Source organism: Aplidium turbinatum, chromosome 9, assembly GCF_918807975.1.
Source record: "Aplidium turbinatum chromosome 9, kaAplTurb1.1, whole genome shotgun sequence".
Lineage (NCBI taxonomy): Eukaryota > Metazoa > Chordata > Ascidiacea > Aplousobranchia > Polyclinidae > Aplidium > Aplidium turbinatum.
The window spans coordinates 16,280,576-16,298,944 of record NC_137480.1 but is presented as its reverse complement, the minus strand read 5'-3'; the positions used below and the strand labels follow the sequence as shown (position 1 = coordinate 16,298,944).

Genomic DNA, 18,369 nt, shown 5'->3' with positions numbered 1-18,369 from the left:
GCCTACGTGATTTTGCAGTTTGTAAGTTGCAATTGTAGGGGAACGTGGGTATGATTGAATCACTCCATTTTTATTCAACATCGAAACTGCTGAACCAAACCTCATGGCTGTAGTGTTTAGGCTTCGTTAGATGCTGAGAAAGACAATCAATTATGTTGTAATTTTCTGCGTATTTGAAAGCACTCTCATATTTTAGGCATGTTTGTAACAATTTTTTTTCTTCATATTTTTTCGTTTGGAGTTAGCAAAACAACTTTTAGACAAGTATTTGATTGCTTCCGTCACAGCACAAGAACCATGTTAACAAATGAAAATGCCTGTCACTTGTGAAAATTTTGTCCTACAGATATTTTTACTGTTAAGTTGGGTCATTTCAACGGGGGTTGGTTGAACCACCTGATTCAACCATCCACGTTTTAAACTAAATCAGTAGCAATAACTGTATGCAGTGGTTGAATTGTCTATCCGTGTGATAAAATATCGTAAGTTACTGAATATTTTCTTCAACAAACCGCCCCGTTAGCTCAGTGGTTACGCGCCCGGCTCAAGATCACGCGGCGCTGGTTTGACTCCGGGGTGTGCGCTTGAGCAACGCATATCAGGACAGCTCTCCATTCAGCGGCATCTAATGAAGGAAATAATTCCCCAGCAACAACACTTCAACAATCGGAAAACTTTACTCTGCCAATCTCGGTGACCGGCCCTGTGTCAAGAGCCTCTGCAAGTATGCGAAACTACCAGGAATAACTTATCAAGGCTTTGTCAGTCCGAGGGTAAAAATTCAAAACCAACCAACCAAGTTCTGTGATATTTTTAATGAAAAAACAAATGTTTTATACGAAACATGGTTAAAAATTCCATAAAGAAGTTAAAGGTCAAGTAGGCCTTGAAACTAAGATGCGCTCATGTACAAGAACTATAAGAAAACCAAAATGGATTTATCCTTTTCATTGCGAGGCGTGCAATCCGTGCATTATACTTTTGTTGAGACCTTTGCGGGGAAAAGATCAAACCATGGCGACCTGTGTACACAAACAATGACAACGTGCAGCTTCAAATTTGATTAAAGGCTATTTGGGTTCTCAAACTATCATTTCAAAAGGATATACAGTAAATTTAACTTAGATTTTAAAAGCGAAATTACATCGGCCTTCAGTCAGGCCTTCAGTTCGTACGTTGTCAAGGCTTGTTTATATAGATCGCCATGGATCAAACGCATAGTTCTGACCCACACTAGAAAGGCAAAACAAACAAAAAGTAATATTTTAGGGAAAAGTTGATTAAATCTAATCACGAAGACCAAGCTGCAGGTGCAACATGATATGCTTTGCACGAACATTGCATCTTCTAATTTCGCAACTCTGGTTCTTGAGTAATTTGTGAACAATGCAAATAGCAAAAACAACATTAGGATGCATGACGAAAGCTGTAAAAATTACCTCACAAGCTGTGCATCAATAAGCGCAGGCTATACTTTTGGACATCAATGCTAAATAAAGTAAAACATTAGCTTTTAAACATAGCAAACTTTATATTGCAAAACAAAAGTTATTACTTTAGCATTCTGCGATGTTGTGTTGTCAAAAAAAGAGTAAAATTTCATAATAGAGAAGTTTACTTGCAATGTTTTTGACTACGATTCAACCAACCCCATAGTGCGATTCAACTAACCCCGTTATTGTCAAAAGTAGTCGGGGTTGAAAAATGTTAAATAGTTTGTTTGTTTTTTTCTTTGCATTATTTATACAAAACCATTTCAATCTTATAAAGCATAGCTCTCTTTATAAAATGGGCAATTTTTGTTGAGACCACCAATCTTTGGACAAAAAAAAAACACAAAATGATTCAATCAACCCCACTCTCCTCTACTACTACATCACCATAACTACACTGCTATCCATTTTTTAAAGAATTGCCGGCATCAGCAACAGGAGGAGTAGACTGCTTGTCCAGCCAAGTATGCGGAGTTTCACTGGGAGGGATTCTTCCAAGAATTATTGGTGAGAGGTCACTGCTGTTTGGTGAAATAAAAATAAATAAAAGTTTAAAAAACAAAAGAGACCCATTAAATTTCAGCATGCTGAATAAATGCAAGATGATAATAAAACAATGTTTCAGAATCTGTTGTGGGAGTCAATTTTCAAGAATAGCTTTTCATCAATGGAAAGAACCTTTGACTTCAATTGGACAAACGCCCTGTTTGGTAAAAAAGGAAACGGAAAAAATCAAGCACCGCTTATTGAACCCTCGGGATGTGCACTGAGCAAGGCATTGCAAAGACAGCCGTCAACCCAGCGGCACTTAGTATATGGAATAATCTACAGACAACAACAATTCGACAACAACAACACGTGGAAACACCAATCTTTCAATCTCGGCGATCAGCTTTACGTCAGTAGTTCAAAGCCTCTACTATAGTTGTACTTAATTAATTTTACCTCTCAAATACTTGACCGGTTGCGCTGCGTAATTTTTCAATTATGATTTTGTGTGAGCTAGTTAAGCAAGTTTCTCAAATGTATAGATTTGACCATACTTTTGCTGTGATAGATAGTGCATTCTTTAGTATTTCTTTTAAAAATATTTTTCTTATAGGCTTGAAAAGGGCTGTAAAACAGCAGTGGCACTAGTCGAAAACGTTTGCTTATTGTTTTTTGTTTCTATAATGTTAAATGTGGTGTTGTTGCTGAGTTATGTCTGTTTATGGTTTAAAAAATTTACTTCTCTACCCAAATTGTACCTACTAGTAGGTTATGCAAAAATATTAAAATCAAGCTTCCAAAGAAGCTTTTTTAGTTAAAGAATAAAAATTCTCATAACATATCAAGTCAAAATTGTTTTTAAAATCAATCAATAAATATCACTATCAAATAAAAAAATAACTAATCGTTATGTCTCTGTGAGGCAAATCATTGACAAGTTTGCATTAACAATGAAACCATTGCTTTCCACAGAACACATAGACCGAATCACAGCAGAAAACATTTCCTGCGTGGAATCGTTAGTAGCCTATTATTTTTTATAAGTACCCTATATGCCTTGGATATAATGTAAATTTTATCAAGTAACTGAGTTAGTGATGATGTAAAATATTTTGTTATGAAGGTGGAGGAACAGCTATATCTGAAATTGACAGACCTTGGCAAGTTTTGATTCGGCTTCAAGGTTCAAGTGTGGTCAGATGCAGTGGCACGATTATCTGCTCGTAAGTGAAAAATGAAACTGCACTGGCTTATTGTTTGCGCGTTTCTCTGAATAATAAAATACTGCTTCAAACTGTTATATAGTTAATATATAAAATTCACGGAGACTACTTATAAAAAGGTTTTGAATTAGCTTAAAATTAGCAAAAATTGTATTTTCAGGTTTTCGCCTCTGTTGGGCAGCTGCTTATATCTGTGGCTCTCAACATGGCTTTCAACATAGGGACATAGCCTCTGGGGGAGCTTAGGGGGCAATCACCACCCTAAAATTTTATCTTGCCCTCAAAAAATGTTTTAATATTGCAATGTTTCTATATCATTTTAATTCATTTTGAATAACGTTTCCCAACAAAATAGTTTTTTTGCTTGTTTTTAACAAAAACTGCAAAAGTTTATTGCATTTATGACCATTTTGTGTTACCGATCTACAATTTTTGTTGCATTTCTTGCGGTCTACTAATGTAAAAACGTTAAGAACCACCGTGTCCGTATCTCAATCAAAAAATACTGTGGTGTATAGACTAACAAACTAATTTATTGTGTTTATTTAGCGAATAAGCTTAATGTTTACTCTGACATTATGACAAAATTTGTGGTATAGTCTATGTGCTTCAAACAAAAATTGAATTGTTAACTGCATATTTTCTCACAAACAACTAAGAACTGCAAATTTTTCAGTCAATGGATGGTGACGTCGGCATCGTGTTTACAGAAGATTCAATCCCTTACTTCCCCTCTTGGGTTTGCTCTTGAGTGAGTACTCTTTATAATCTGCTCAAGTCAAGTCAATTTATTTTGTTTTAACAGCGCCATATATTAACAAACAAGCAGAGGAAATGTAATTAAAAAAACATGCAACCTGCATGCACGGTAATGTCCATTAAAACACTTATATACTTTCAAAATAAAATACCGGTTGTTATAATGTTGCAAAGCTTCTCAATTTCATGTTTGCAACAAAGTCTGTTCTATAATACCTGTATATTTGAACTTATTTTATATTTTATACTGTAAAAGTTAAATAGCCTACATTAAGTTTTCACTGGGCGGCCTGGCTAAACTTATAGCTTGTGCCGACTTCAGTTAAGTCACTAGATTGACCATATTCAAGTCATCTAGTTCTAAATTGACCATGTTTGGATCATCAAAAACCACATAGGCTCATAGAAGCCTACGTAAGATAGATAACAACTACAAAGATACCACACAAAGATAGCCCAATTAGTTGAGGAATTATGGAAAGATTCACCTAAAGGGCCTATATAGCATGATTATTTATCAAACGTTATGAATAACTTTTTACAGTTTATCACCCTCATCCCTTGAAGCAATCGTAACAACAATTAACCCAGCAAGCCCTTTCCAAACCGGACAAGCAATAGGTAAGCGAAATTAGGTTTAGGCCCGCAGAGTACATGCGGCTGCAGAATTTGACCGACACCAACATCCCCAACTTAATCTGAATGCGCTATAGTTTATCAAATTTATTTTAGCAGCGTACCAATGTTGCGTGCTCATATTTCACAATTACTAAGATTCATTGTATAACTCATCTAGGTCTATCAGTGGAATTAATTTGACAAAACAAGAAAAAATGAAATAGTTACGGAAACAATCTTGTCACCTTTTCTGACACCAGGCTAGGCCTATGTTGTACACTTTAAATTGTAGAGAAGGGGTTCACAAGGAAATTTCTAGGGGTACTTGGATGACAGTTAAGTTTTCATGTGTTGCTATTGTTTCTTATACTAGAGAAAAATATGTGTTGATTGAAAATAGTGTCTACATTTTGCCTAAATTTGCGTTATTGTGATGCAACAATGCGAAATCTACGGCTTTGTCAGCAAGCTAAGCTACATGTGAGTATGCGACGATACGTGTGTAACGATTTGCCCACTGATTTCTCTTCGGGTGCAATCCTTGTGGTGTTGTTATGGAACAGACGCTTGTCAAAGCTCAAGGAACCATTTGCTTATGATACTACAACAGCAAATATAAACAGTCCATACTTGGATGAAATTATCGAGCTTCAAAAAAGCGAGGTGCAAAAAAGAAACTTCAACACAACGAATCTTCAAACGTTTTGGTGCCAACAAAATAAAGGAAAGTTATCCTCTATTCTGGTGGATGTTACGCAACAAAAAAAAACGAAACCCGGCTTGCATGCGCAAATGACATGAGAATTGCTGTTTCCGAGACATAGCTTCGAATCTCATTATTGGTCTCAGAAAAACAACAACAGAAGTCTCATTGATACAGTAATGTATTAGCCTACTATTAAATATGTTAGATTTGGGTTTTTGTGACTCAACGAAAATTTGAGGTTCAAGGAAAGCTTGCAGATTAGCGTAAGGGTAAGGGTTCGGCAGGTTAGTAAAGGTTAAGAACTGCTCTACGGAGTTCAGGATGAAGTGCTAGAAGTAAATATTTCTATTAATATCCTTTGCAATACCAATAAAATTTGTTAGTTACTAATTATAAGTCAATACTTTCAGCACTTAATAATGAAGTCTTAAATCAAACAAAGAACCATTAATTTGGTGTCAGCTTATTAGGGGTTTGAGTTAATTATTTTACGGCTCAAGGGTTCCGGGAAAAAGGTTAAGAACCCCTGCTGTAGAGCAAAAGTTCTCAATCTTTCCCTATCGTTTTATCCCTTGCCGACTTTCTAAAGATGATTTCACTTCATCAGAGTTTTTTTACATAAGATTTTGCGCAGTTATCATGTATTTTGTCTTTTCTTTTAATTGAATTTTTACACATAGTAAAACGGTAGCCTATACTCACTGACAGGAAGTGTAGGGTAATGAATCTAGAATTTATTAAACATAAAATTAGGCTACTTTGAATAAGAAATGGTCTACTCCACTTGGCATCAAAACTTTGATTATATCTTTGTTATAGGTTCTTGCTACAAGGAAGTGTGCGATGGATCATATAAACTATAAAGCCTAACATTGTTTATATCTTTGTTGTTCCATAGCAATATCACAAATCATACCTCATCCTTACTATCAAGTTACCCAAAATTACCACAACATTGCCCTCCTTTTTACTCCAACGTTGGCCTTATTGTCTGTAATCGTAAGTATTAATTATTGCTATTATTGTAATCGTAACTTTGTAATATTATTTTATTAAATATTGTCACCACACTGAAGTTGTCTAGTCTTTCAAAGCATTTTCATAATCAATAGCCTTTACGGTCAACTTGAGGCAACTTGATACGTTTTTCGAAATTTTAGACATTGTAAATGCAACTATTTTTAAATTTTAATTTGTTTTGAATAAATCCGTTTTTAGTTTTTTTAGTAACGTTTAAAGTATATTTTGTATAGTATGAAGTTTCTTTTAGTATATTTCCAAAAGCTTATTAGTAAATTTTCTTCTCATCACCGTTGCTGGGATCAAGCATGGACTTCTAAATAGTAGCACCTGGACTGGACACGCAGTGGCCCACATGTGGCCAAACAGTTCGTACAACAGTTGGCCAACAGTGGGCCAACAGGGTTAGTTACTTGGCTGTTGGCCCACTGTTGGTCAACCGTTGTACCAACTGTTTGGCCTCATGTTGGTCACTGCGTGTCCAGTCCAGGTGCTACTATTTAGAAGTCCATGGATCAAGTATGGGAACCACCTTTACCATTTGTTTTTACTAATAGCCTACCCTTGTTTGCAGCCGGTTTGTCTACCACCAGCAAGATCACCATATGCTGCCAGCGGTGAAACTTTTTATGTCAATGGATTCGGACAAGCTACGTGTGAGTTAAACTTATTCTAAATGTGATACATTGCATTGATATTGCAACTGACTTTAAATGTGTTGCAGTAGTAAAGTAACTTTCATCGAGTTTAAGGTTAGAATAAACTTTGTTATATACGAGTTTCGAATAGCTTGTTACATCATGCAAGGCATGGGCGCCGATCGCTCTCTAAAATTGGTGGGGACATTTACTAGGAAAGGTAGAAATGGGCGACGTGCAAAGTGAGCTAGAAAGATCGAAGGTCTGTTCTGACAAACAAACAAATACAGTAGGTACAAGTCTAATGCGATGTATAGGCCTATATATTTTAATTGTCAGTGTCATCATTGGACAGCAGACGTCCAACCACTCGACAACGAGCCTCCGGCGAATTAAAAACGAAGTTCTTGGAGAGGTTTGCCGAATTCAAAACTTTGATGTGCACATGGCAGACCATTGCATGATTTAGCTGTTGCTGTGTCATGGTAGATCGTAACCAAGTTTTGACACGTCGCAAAGTTGAAAATGACCGTTCAGTTGAACACGAGCTGGCTGGTGGAATGAGAAATTACTCCGCATAATAAAACATTTCTACTAAGGCTCGGGGTTTCCTCGCACAAAACAAAAATGTTGTCCCCTCTTTTCAATAGATTTTAAACGTCTGACTAATAAAATTGTGATATTCGATTAATAATTTTCCTTTTACGTTATAAAAATAATGTAAAAAGATGGTGGGGACATGTAAAAAGATGGTGGGGACATGTCCCCACTGTCCTATAGGGATCGGCGCCCATGATGCAAGGCTAACATTTGGCTTCTGCTGTTCAAACCATAGGCCTGCTAAAAAATAGCCGTCAGCACGTAAAAAAAATAATCTATGCAGAAATTGTCTGTCTTATTGTTGATAAATTGGCTACTATTGAAAAAAGTTAATATGTTAAGCCTTTTTTTGCATGAAGGCAAATGAGCTTTTGTATCTTTTTAGTTCCAAGCACTGTTCAGCAGTCCACTCTCAAAGAGATCCCTGTTGTGGGAATCACAGACGATCTTTGTCGAACCGAGTATGAAACCAGCTTCCCAAACAGTGGAGTGTTTTGCGCTAACCCAATGATAGCTGGAGAGGATACATGCAACGTAAATTCGTTAGAAACAGTTTTGTGTGCAGTATACTGTAGAACAGATAAAAAACACGATGCGTTTAAATGATGTTAGTCTTTGTGAATGTAAATGTAGCCTACGGCTTTATTGAACTACTTGAATCTAGGAGCGATATAGTTGGAACGCCTGGTTAATCTAATCAAAGAACATTTGTAGGCTATCAAGCTTAACTGAAGATGTATCAAGCTTAACTAATCTATTTGTAATCAAGCTTAACTGAAGATGATCTAGCTACCAGCTGATCGAAATCAACTTTTAACTATTTATGATTGAACTGACTCGTGTGAGAATAAATTCCTTTGCATTCTAATCAAAGAATGAAGACTTCAAAATGTAAATACTTATCATGAGTTTAGTATCTACATTTACGGTTTTTATCGTTGTGAATTTAAATGTAGGTTACGGCTTTGGTAAACTACTTGAACCTTTTTTTAAATTGTAACCTGTAATAGTCTGTTCAAGGCCACAAATCCATTTGGTGTTAGGAATGGGCTTAATAAACAAATTGTAATGTCATTTTCAGGGAGATGGAGGTTCTCCCGCGCTACGTTACGATAATGCAACAAGTACTTTCACATTAGCTGGTATCAACTTTGCCGGGTCTCAAGATTGCAGTGGCACAAAGGTAAAAATAGGAGTAGGCTATAGATCAGTTTTGTCAATACCTCTGTACGCCTTAAGCTTACATTTTGATAACAAAAACGGTTATCTGACTGGCTTGTTAACGACAAAACATCGTTGTATGAGTAGTTCAAAATTTTCTGTTTTGGAGCATACTATTGTTATTTGCATTGACTAATGCAGTGATAGTCCTATTATCGACACTGTAACTTCGCAAAATTTATTCAGCAGATACTGAAAAATAAGTCTATTGTTTTTTTGTAAATATGCAACCTTCAAACAAAGCATACAAGAAAACATATTGCAAAATATAGTAAAAAATGTTTTACCAATGAAGGCAACAAGAAAAACACTTGGGGGATTAGTTAGATTTTATATCATCGCATAAGAAGTACACAGTGCAGTTTTAATTTGAATTATAGTAAACGCTTTAATTCACACAACGACGGAAACTAAAAAAAAGGCAATGATTGGAGAAGTGGCTGCAGTTTCTGTATATGCCCTATTAACGAGATTTTCGCCAAAACGCTTTGATCCCTCTGCAGCCAAAAGTCCAAAGTTAAACTTATTATGCAAACCTTTTTCTAACGTTAAGTTGCAATTTGGCATCAAGAGTGAATACATGACAAATTACTGTAGGCTACATAGGTGTAGATCACTAATGGATGAAAATTACTTTTTTCATAATAACTTAGTTATTCTACTCGAATGTTATCGCAAGAAAACATTTGGACTGTTTAAATGTCATAAAACAGCCCCTTGGAGGGGTGTCACTATTCTAGCGTATATACAAAAATCAGTAATATTGTAACTATTTCAAACAGCCATTGGCTTTCTTGGACATAGCTGAGTATCGAGAATGGATCAGAGAGACGACGAATGGCTGCTGCAGTAAGTATAAACGTATAGCATACAAAGCTTACTTTGTATAGTAGGCCTATAGCCTATTTATTCTACAACTCCATCTTACTTTTAAACTCAATGCTGAGTGAATGGGAGAGTGAAGTTTTATGTTATTTAATTTTTATAAGGTTTTTGATACGACTTGGGAGGATAATCATTTCACGTTTGCCGACTTCGAAGCAGTAGCCTACTTTAATGCTAAGTCGGTAAGGTGGACGTTTTTGAGCACAAGTCTCTATAGCAGAGTCACAACATTTAGCAAAATAATGGGTTTACATTTGTCATTCTTCGACCTTTTTCGGATACGGTACTGTGTAACAACTAAGTAGGCTTACAGTGTGTGAATTCGAAGATAGCATTCAGCATTTAAAAACATGAAAACTCATTGTAAAACAACAATTTATATCTTTATTAATATTTTGTGCCTTTTATAATTAAAACAAAATGCAATTTAAATTCATGAAAATAAAAACTAAACTACAAAAAATGTTTTTGTAAGATAATAAGTTCTGCTTTTTCGGACGACAACTACGATTCACAAACGCTGCTGTGTGATCTTGAAGAAGCGTTTCTTGCCCAGTAGGCCATCAGAAAAAAAGGTGGTCTAGTCATCATGTGTGCAGTTTTAGCCAAAAAGCTAATGAAGTTATTATGCTATTGCAGGTATTTTATCGACAAGACTTGGAAAATAACGTTTAGTCACATTTGCCTGATCCAGATGCTTCTGCCAAGCTCAACAGGAAAAGTTTTCACAGCACGGTCGCTTATTAGCCTAGCCTACTGCTCAGAGCTGTACATAAACGTTATCGTCGCATGGTTCAGCAAACAGTTTAAGCAGTTGCGAATTCTAATGTTCAAAATGGATAATTCTTGACCTTAGAAAAGTAACATGCTGAAGAAAATTACTATCTTGCTTTTGATGTTACGCTTGCAGAATTAGCCATACCCTACGACTGCTTTATTTATTCATTTAAGCTCAAGTTTGTTTTTTTAATACAAATTGCCTGCGTATTTTGACTATGCTAAACTATCTGTTGAAATATTTAACGAAACTTAATCGTTGTTATTTTATATTTTGCGTTTCTGTTTTTCATGCATTTTGAAATAAAATATACACGAGTTGGCTAGTCAAAACTGTTTGTACACGGTCAGTATCCTACAGTTCAAACACTTCATCAGTGATATCGCCAAGTTGCTATGAGAAGATGGGCATCTTTAGCTTATAGAGAGAGTTGTGGGACTTCCTATCGGACTACTCGTGAAAATCACTTACCTCAGTTGAAGTGTTGCATCTTCAAAAGTATGAACGTCTATGAAAACTTGCAATCACTTTCAAACAAACGCAGTTGGCTTGTTCGTGAAAAAGTCGCATAAGAAAATAGCCACCATTGACCGAATGATAAACTTATTTCACTTTGCCATATACACTCATGGTTTTTATAACGATTGTTTTTTGACATTCTGGAACCATTGCAACGAGGACAAAATGTCTCCAGACTGATCAATTGTGCGCATCCCAAATCATACACTTCCTAGCAGTTTAATAAGCACTGATTTTGGTTGTTCTCAAAACGCTCTTGTTCATTTCCATACTCAACCAACTTCTTTCCAAAGACAGCGATAGTTCCGAGCAAACAAACTATCACAAAAATGTACAGCAAAAAGTGATCGAGTACCATGGCGACATATTTCCACTGATCTTCTTTCTGCAAAATTTTAGAGGATATCGGTACAAGTCGTAAAATATACTTTTTTTTTCTTATTCGCGCTAACTTGCCAAGTTGTCTAATAACTTATTACGTTACTTGTCAAATAACCTAAATCTTTTCCAATCAATTTCTTTTTCAATTGTCAATAGTATTTAAAAACAACAATGTTACTAGACATTGTGTTTTGCTGCCAAGAGAAATTAAAAAAAAAACATATGACTTTACATCAAGCTGTGCAAAGTCTCCTCTTAAATAGCATGGAAAAGTTTGACAGGACACATCATGCGTGTACCACAATGTTTCCCACCTTTTGACTTTCGTGCTGATCTTTCAAGTATTCAGCAACAAACTTCACTCCATCTGTTGCACGCCTGACGTCATTTGCCACTAAACGGTTCCTCTGGGTAGCAGATCGTTCTTTAGAAAACTCTAATAATATAAAACTCTAGTAAATGGTTACCTCACAGTAGCTTATTGGTTTCATGTCACACTGTAGAAGACGTTAGAGCTAAACTATTAAAAAGCATCCAAAACCGTTTGGCTGTCTTGCAAAACTGTTTCGTTGTCTGAGTTTCGCCGACGACGTGCTATCTGGTCCTCAGCTGCGGATGCCGAGACTTGAGATCTTGCCGTTTGACTTATTTGCTTGCGGGACCGTATACAGAAATTGTTTGGAAATAGAAGATAGGCTACTTGATAAAAAAGAAATGGGATATTTTTTGCATAAATTGAAAAGGTTTGGGAATGGAAAATTTTGCAGAGTGATGGAGTGGAAACTACTTCATTTCACGCTTTTCTTTTAATTTTAATGAGCACAGAAGGTGACCTCGCACATGAAATGATCATAGACTTGCCTTTGTCATTGTACACTGATGATTGTAGACCTGAGCTGTCATTTTCAAATGGATCAATGCGCTTCATTGTGGAGCTGAATACGCACTTTGGGAGCCATATCATGAATATCTTAAAAAATAAAAATATCTAAAAAGATTTAGAACTAAAAACGGCCTTAAAAGATAAATACGTTGATTGCTGAAGAAAGATATGAAATTAGCGCTTGCAGACGTTAAATCAATGCAAAAGGAACTCATTTTGTTAGGTAAGGTGCTGCAAAAACTTTGAAAGCCTTCTTAAAACTAAGTTTTACAGTGTATGAGAAGAGGTGCATATCAGAAAACCATTAAATAATCTCGTACCTTTTTAGTGCGGTCAGACATGATGTGTGTAGCGGGACCTCTAAAATGAACATTTAGAACAACAACCGATATCATAATGGACAAACAAACCAGAAACATTGTGAAGGCGATGTACTGGCATAGCAATGGCACACCGTTTGCTGTTGAAGGAACTGCTTCAACTGAAAAAACAAAACCCATATTTGCAGTAGCCTACTGTATATTAACCTACTCGATTTGTCAGGTTTTCGAGCACGATGTTAGGCTGCCATGGCGTATGGATTTTGGATTCATTCACAAATTAGAGCCAAGAGTGCTACATTCAGAGTCTTTTGACTTCAATATGGCAAATTAAACAAAGTAATTTACTATCGCACCAACTTAAGTAATGATCTTAAAATTAGACTGACCGATAGCGAGCAAAAAGACTATCAAAGAGAGTAAAAGAGAAATGCTCAGAGTAATTTTTTCTCCACAATCTGATGGCAGATAAAAGACGGCACAAGTGAGAAATGAGAAGAGTATCGTCGGGAAGAGAATATTGACGATCAGGTACAAGGGACGACGTTGGATGATGAAATGGTAAGTGAAGTCAACAAATGCACCCCCTAAAACCAAACAAATTATGAAGTGTCCTAAAACTATTGCAATAAACGTTCATAGCTAGACACAAAACTCATCTGTCTGTCACGCAGGTTTGTTACAAACCTCTATAGCACTAACCGATTTGGGCTATTTATGTTAGTAGCCACTTTTGACGTAACAACTTTTGTAAGAGCCAGTAAAGCTTCGAGCAATCAACCAATCGGAAGTACAGGTAGAATTGCGTTTCAACCAATCATAAGTTAGAGGTACAACAGAGAAAAAACACAAAATCCATGTCGAGGAAGAAATAGTCCAACAGATGTATGAAAGTTTGAGGGTTCATCTTTAGAATTAGCAACTGTTCGTTAACTGTCCAATAAGATAGGTTGGTGTTTTAAGCACTCAGCTGTAGGCTACAAACAAACAAATGGAAAAATCAAGCAACAATTGTAAACAACAGTTCTCTTGGAGCGCACTTGAACAACACGCTTCAAGGCCAGCGATCAATTCATAGTGAATGAACTAATTTACAGACAACAACGCTTCATCAGCAAAGGGAAAATGCACCTTCTCAAACCCACTGACGTCAGTGATTCGAGAAGTAGGCTTGTGGTAAAATGTCTAAAACTGTCAATGTCATGACTGAGCTTTAGAAGTAACTTTCCCAAACCGAGAATAAAAATCGCGTCAATCAATCAAGACATATATTGAAGTTTTATGTTACCTTCACAACATTCATAGTCAACGTAATGCTTGTAGCAACCAACAGACAAAACACTCCATTCACCGTGAGGTTCATACAATGAAATATCTGGATCTTCACAGACGTGATTTCTGAACAAAATTTGTAAAATGGGTTGAAAATTAAACTTTTCCCTTTATCACAGCGAAAACACCAGTTTACAAGCAGAATCGTTCAAAGTATTAAACAATTAAAAGAAACATGCAGTCCTGCGAATGTATTTAAGACAAATAGGAAATAGACTAACTTACTTAGCCTACTTAGGTAGCAACCAACTTAGGCTACCGTACTTCTTAAACCTTCTTCAAAAGCTGGCTATTTTTTCACATTCAACAAAATTGACAAAACAAGTTTGAGTGCAAGAATCCGTTGCACCACCAATTAGCTCATAGTCTCACATTGACCTTCTTATTAAATCAAGTTTATTCTGATAACACGATGGGCTATGGCTATGCTAATCAGCGTCGTGATATTATTTTTAGTAGTGTTGACAGGGAAGTCCAGGGGGTACCTTTAGACTCGGACCCGATATGATTTTAGGGTTTGGAAACGTGAAGAAACTACTTCGTATTCTTCGGATAAAGTGCGTTTTTCTACAAAGTGCCTTAATTTTGGGCCCAAAGATTTCATTAGTCCTGGGCCGAAATTATCATTTCAACTGGCCTGCTTAGCCTGTATCTTTTATTGTTGCAACAACATGCAAGATGCAATACGATGTAGGCTAAAGGTGGGTTATAATGTCAACTCAAATTCATGGCCTACTTAACGTGTCCATCAGAGTTGACCATATCAATAAGGTTTTGATGATCTGACCACGGTCCTATCTTCATAGTGCAGTTTTGCGTATCGAATGGAAAGTCATTTACCTGAGAAGAAAAACTTTAGGTCAAAATATTTGCAGTTTTAAGCTGATAATGTAGGCTGGTTTGATACAGCTAATGAAAACCCATAGTAAAATAATGCCTTGAAAACATTATCGTCATTATCATCAGTAGTTCATGAGCTGAATGCCACTGAAATTAATCAAAACGTTGCATTAGCATTAACTTATTGTAGATCAGGCCTCCTATACAAGCGGCTCGCGTGCCACAAATGACCAGCAAAATCTTTTCGTGTCACCAGCGAGATGATTTAAATAAATTTTACAACTGCATCCTGTAATTAAGTAATATTATTTGACTTACTGCTTTGATTATAAATAAGTGCGTATTAACTTTATTAATACAACAGTGAGATAATGTGTGGTCAAGAAAATGAAATATCTTTTGACAGGTGTCAAACCGATAACAATGCTTGGTATGAACGACTCGGTTAGGCCTACATGTCTTGTAATACAAGCAAACTTATTTTCACACAAGTCAATTCCGTCATAAACAGCTAAAAATCGATATCGATCTGCTAGTTTATTTGTTCTAGTGCATAGTCTTATTTGTTGCAGCTTTTGTGCTATTTTGAGTTGTACAGCTTTGTTGTAGACTCTTCTTCGTTTGAGCTTAGGCCTATGGGGCCAATGGTCTCACCATGCGCGGAGCAAACTTGTGGGCTTTCTGCGTTTCGTTTTTGTTTCAAACGCTTATTAAAACGAATTTGCTCGGATTTCGAAACGAAACAAATCCGAAACAGTTTGCATCAAAGTGAAATTTCGTTTCAATGTGTTTATTTTCAGAAAACATCCAAAGAAAAAAAGGAAACAACCTAGATTGATAATATTATTGTGCTACAAACTCATAAGTTCAACCTGCATTTCGCAGAAGCTCTTGAAGATAACAGGTGGCTTCCATTCCACCCAACCTGTGTAGTTGACCTTTGCTTTGGTGAATTGAGATATAGCAAAGTCTCCATCGGCGCTAGAAAAAAGTACAAACTTCATAATGGTTTTAAATGAATTTTACCTGACGAAATTCACCATAAAAAGTATTTCGAAGCAAAATCAAGTCAAAAAATTCACATAGTTAAACAAAAACCTTGGTTGCTTTAGTTTGTGCATTCGTTAGTGTGAATATTGTATCAGAGGTAAGCCTAATTTTTGATGAACCTGGCGCAAGGTCGCCCATGTAATTTTTATTGAGTCTTTGATTTACAAGTTGATAAAAAAAAAAAACGAACAAACTTTTTGACTAAAATAACAATGACTTGATCTATTAATAAAACAACAAAGAATCATGGCGAAACAAAGCATTTTCGAAATATGCTTCTATTTCTAACAGTCGTTATGCTAGTGTAAGCCACTCGGCTATAGGCTACTAGGCCTACACTTAGAAATATGACAAAAACTATAAAGTTACCCCTATTTGACATCGACCAAACAAGGCATTGCTTGTTCCAGATTTCTAGAACATAGACTAATCTAATTACGAGCAAAAGAATGTTTAATCAAACTGTTCTAGCCGAAAATTTGGTAAGCTATATGTTTATAGCAACTCACTTGTTGTAAAGAACAAGAAGTGGAAACCATAAATCGGACGACTCAATGTGCATTGACTTTATGCCGTCATAATCAGTTGGGTCCCAAGTGAGTCGCGGCTCGTGCCATACATGGGATATGAACAATTTCGTTTCTATTTTCTGGCTAACTTCGCTCTGTAATGTTCGTAATGCTGATGATGTGAAAATGCAGGCTATCATATAGAGTAGACACAGCAAATTTAAAAGTTAACAAAGTTCCTGTGACACAGGTTGAATGTCAGCTGCCCGATGCAAAAACAAAAAGTGCTACTGCTGCCAGGGGTGCCGGAAGCGGGGGGAAAGGGGGACGGATGCCCCCCAGCTCTCAATTTTTCTGCAGATGGAGGGGCAGGGGGGGCAATGGTGCCCTTTTAAAGTCATGTAAGCTACTGCACATTTTGCAATATAACAATTTCTGCTATTCGCTTTTAGCCTAATTATAATCTTTCACAAAATTTTGCAACACAGTAGGCCTACAGGCCTTAAAACTCGTTTTTTTTTTCCGGCAGCCATCGTGGCCTGCCGGGAGCTCCTTCTCGGCGGCCAAATCTGCGTGCTTGGAGACCAAAATACAAAATAAAAATAACGATAGCACAAGTAAATAGAATTAAACTTGCAACAATGCTAAAATGATCACTTAGCAATGTTGAAGTCTGGGCCTGGGCGACGTCCTACGATAGAATCATTGCACCACGCAATAACTGCTTAATCGGGATTGTAATCCAGTACTACGGGACTATCTAACGACACTCGCACGAGTGTCTCCAATGTGGCTGATTTTAAAGTTCGCCACTCCCCTAGAATTCTTTTTAGCAACGAAAAACAACGTTCGACATGATTGTGTTGACAATGACGGCAAGGTAATAAAATAAGTATTTCAATGATGTGAAGGACATTACTAAAAGAAGCATGCAAAATATGATCCAAAAATATTTTCCCCTCGGATGTCAACTAACCTAGTTCTCCTTTTTAACAACGATTCAATGTCCGACAGCATCGAATCGACATAAAAACGACAATATTGCCAGCCGATGTAAATTAGCACTTCGGAGTAAGACTTTGTTAAAGTAAACGTCGGGAATTACAAACAAGACTTAGGCCTACAGTGCTGGTGATCGCAGATGGATACATTCCATCAATAACAAATATTCCCGCACAATGCAACAGTGGCGATTATGACGCGCTGACCTAATTTTGCGTCACTCTTTGATACTACATATTTTCGACAGTTAATCTACAATCATTCTATTGCAAAATTAAATAATTGGCTAGAAGAGACCGGTGGCTAAACTTGGCCGATTGAGGAGGTAGCACCGGCGGTCATTCAAGCACTACTTAGCGGCCATGGCCGCAGGCTGCTTTAAGGCTTGACAGTAGGTTACATCATGATAACATAGCATGACGCCCTTCTTTGTATACCGGACACATGTAGGCTATCATTACTCAATACATAGTGAGCTGATAGATTAGCATTATTGCTATGTCTTATCTTAAAACTTGAAAAAAATTGGCCTTTTAGTAAACAAAAGTGCCCTTTTTTCGTAATCTTGCCCCCCCAGTCAAAAATCATTCCGGCGCCCCTGACTGCTGCGTCACGTTTGGTAAAAAAAATTAGCCGTTTTAAATTACAAAGCAAGAAAATACAAATTAGCAAAATACTTTATCAATCTTTTCTTTGAGGTGCATAACTCAAAAGTTAACATAAAAACTTTATAACACAAAGAACCGCAGTCACCAAACATCGCAGCGAGGTTAACACTGAAAATAAAGGAGTTCTTTGTCTTTGAAACAACGCATTCAGATGAAAATAGGCTACAGTTCAAACCAACGAGGTAACCACATTGGCGTAAAGTTTTTTTTTTCCAAGTGTGTGATGTAAACCAGAATTTGCCAGTTAGAACACAACTTACAACATCTAAAAGTTGATTAAAGTGTAGCTTGAAATAGATTGGCACAGTTTTATTGTAACGTGCACTGGGGCGTATTTTGCTTTCATACCCATCCATAATATCGCTGGTCAAATCGTTTTGACTCTTCGCTAGACATTTTCCAATAGAAATTAATAATATCATGTAGAAAATCATG

The 18,369-nt window shown here is 36.6% G+C and overlaps 2 protein-coding genes across 2 annotated transcripts in view; one reads left to right on the top strand and one right to left on the bottom strand.

The window, feature by feature from the left end:
- LOC145777031 (uncharacterized) overlaps positions 1 to 10,756 on the top strand; it is a 27,376-nt gene extending 16,620 nt beyond the window's left edge. Inside the window, exons 15-24 of the mRNA XM_082588299.1 lie at positions 1,911 to 2,000; positions 3,106 to 3,205; positions 3,882 to 3,956; positions 4,509 to 4,585; positions 6,187 to 6,287; positions 6,883 to 6,964; positions 7,932 to 8,080; positions 8,628 to 8,729; positions 9,550 to 9,616; positions 10,292 to 10,756. Coding sequence (XP_082444425.1) covers positions 1,911 to 2,000; positions 3,106 to 3,205; positions 3,882 to 3,956; positions 4,509 to 4,585; positions 6,187 to 6,287; positions 6,883 to 6,964; positions 7,932 to 8,080; positions 8,628 to 8,729; positions 9,550 to 9,616; positions 10,292 to 10,320 — 872 coding nt within the window. The 3' untranslated portion in view covers positions 10,321 to 10,756. The remainder of the gene's footprint in view (positions 1 to 1,910; positions 2,001 to 3,105; positions 3,206 to 3,881; positions 3,957 to 4,508; positions 4,586 to 6,186; positions 6,288 to 6,882; positions 6,965 to 7,931; positions 8,081 to 8,627; positions 8,730 to 9,549; positions 9,617 to 10,291) is intronic.
- LOC145777032 (acetylcholine receptor subunit alpha-1-A-like) lies at positions 10,718 to 18,369 on the bottom strand. Its single transcript, XM_082588300.1, has 10 exons — positions 18,195 to 18,369; positions 16,265 to 16,419; positions 15,578 to 15,686; positions 14,602 to 14,705; positions 13,822 to 13,931; positions 12,923 to 13,120; positions 12,534 to 12,694; positions 12,208 to 12,300; positions 11,645 to 11,782; positions 10,718 to 11,334 (listed from the first exon to the last, which is right to left on the bottom strand). Exons 1-10 carry the CDS (start codon positions 18,366 to 18,368, stop codon positions 11,161 to 11,163), a joined length of 1,416 nt encoding a protein of 471 aa, XP_082444426.1. The 5' UTR covers position 18,369; the 3' UTR covers positions 10,718 to 11,160.

Bases quoted from the DNA above. Each gene is read 5' to 3' on its own strand.
- LOC145777032 (XM_082588300.1), bottom strand. From the start codon at position 18,368: ATGATTTTCTACATGATATTATTAATTTCTATTGGAAAATGTCTAGCG. The intron at 16,420-18,194 runs GTAAGTTGTGTT...CGAACATTACAG, and splicing joins TTAATCAACTTTTAGATGTT to AGCGAAGTTAGCCAGAAAAT. The intron at 13,932-14,601 runs GTAGGCCATGAA...AATTTTGTTCAG, and splicing joins AACTCTGATGGACACGTTAA to AAATCACGTCTGTGAAGATC.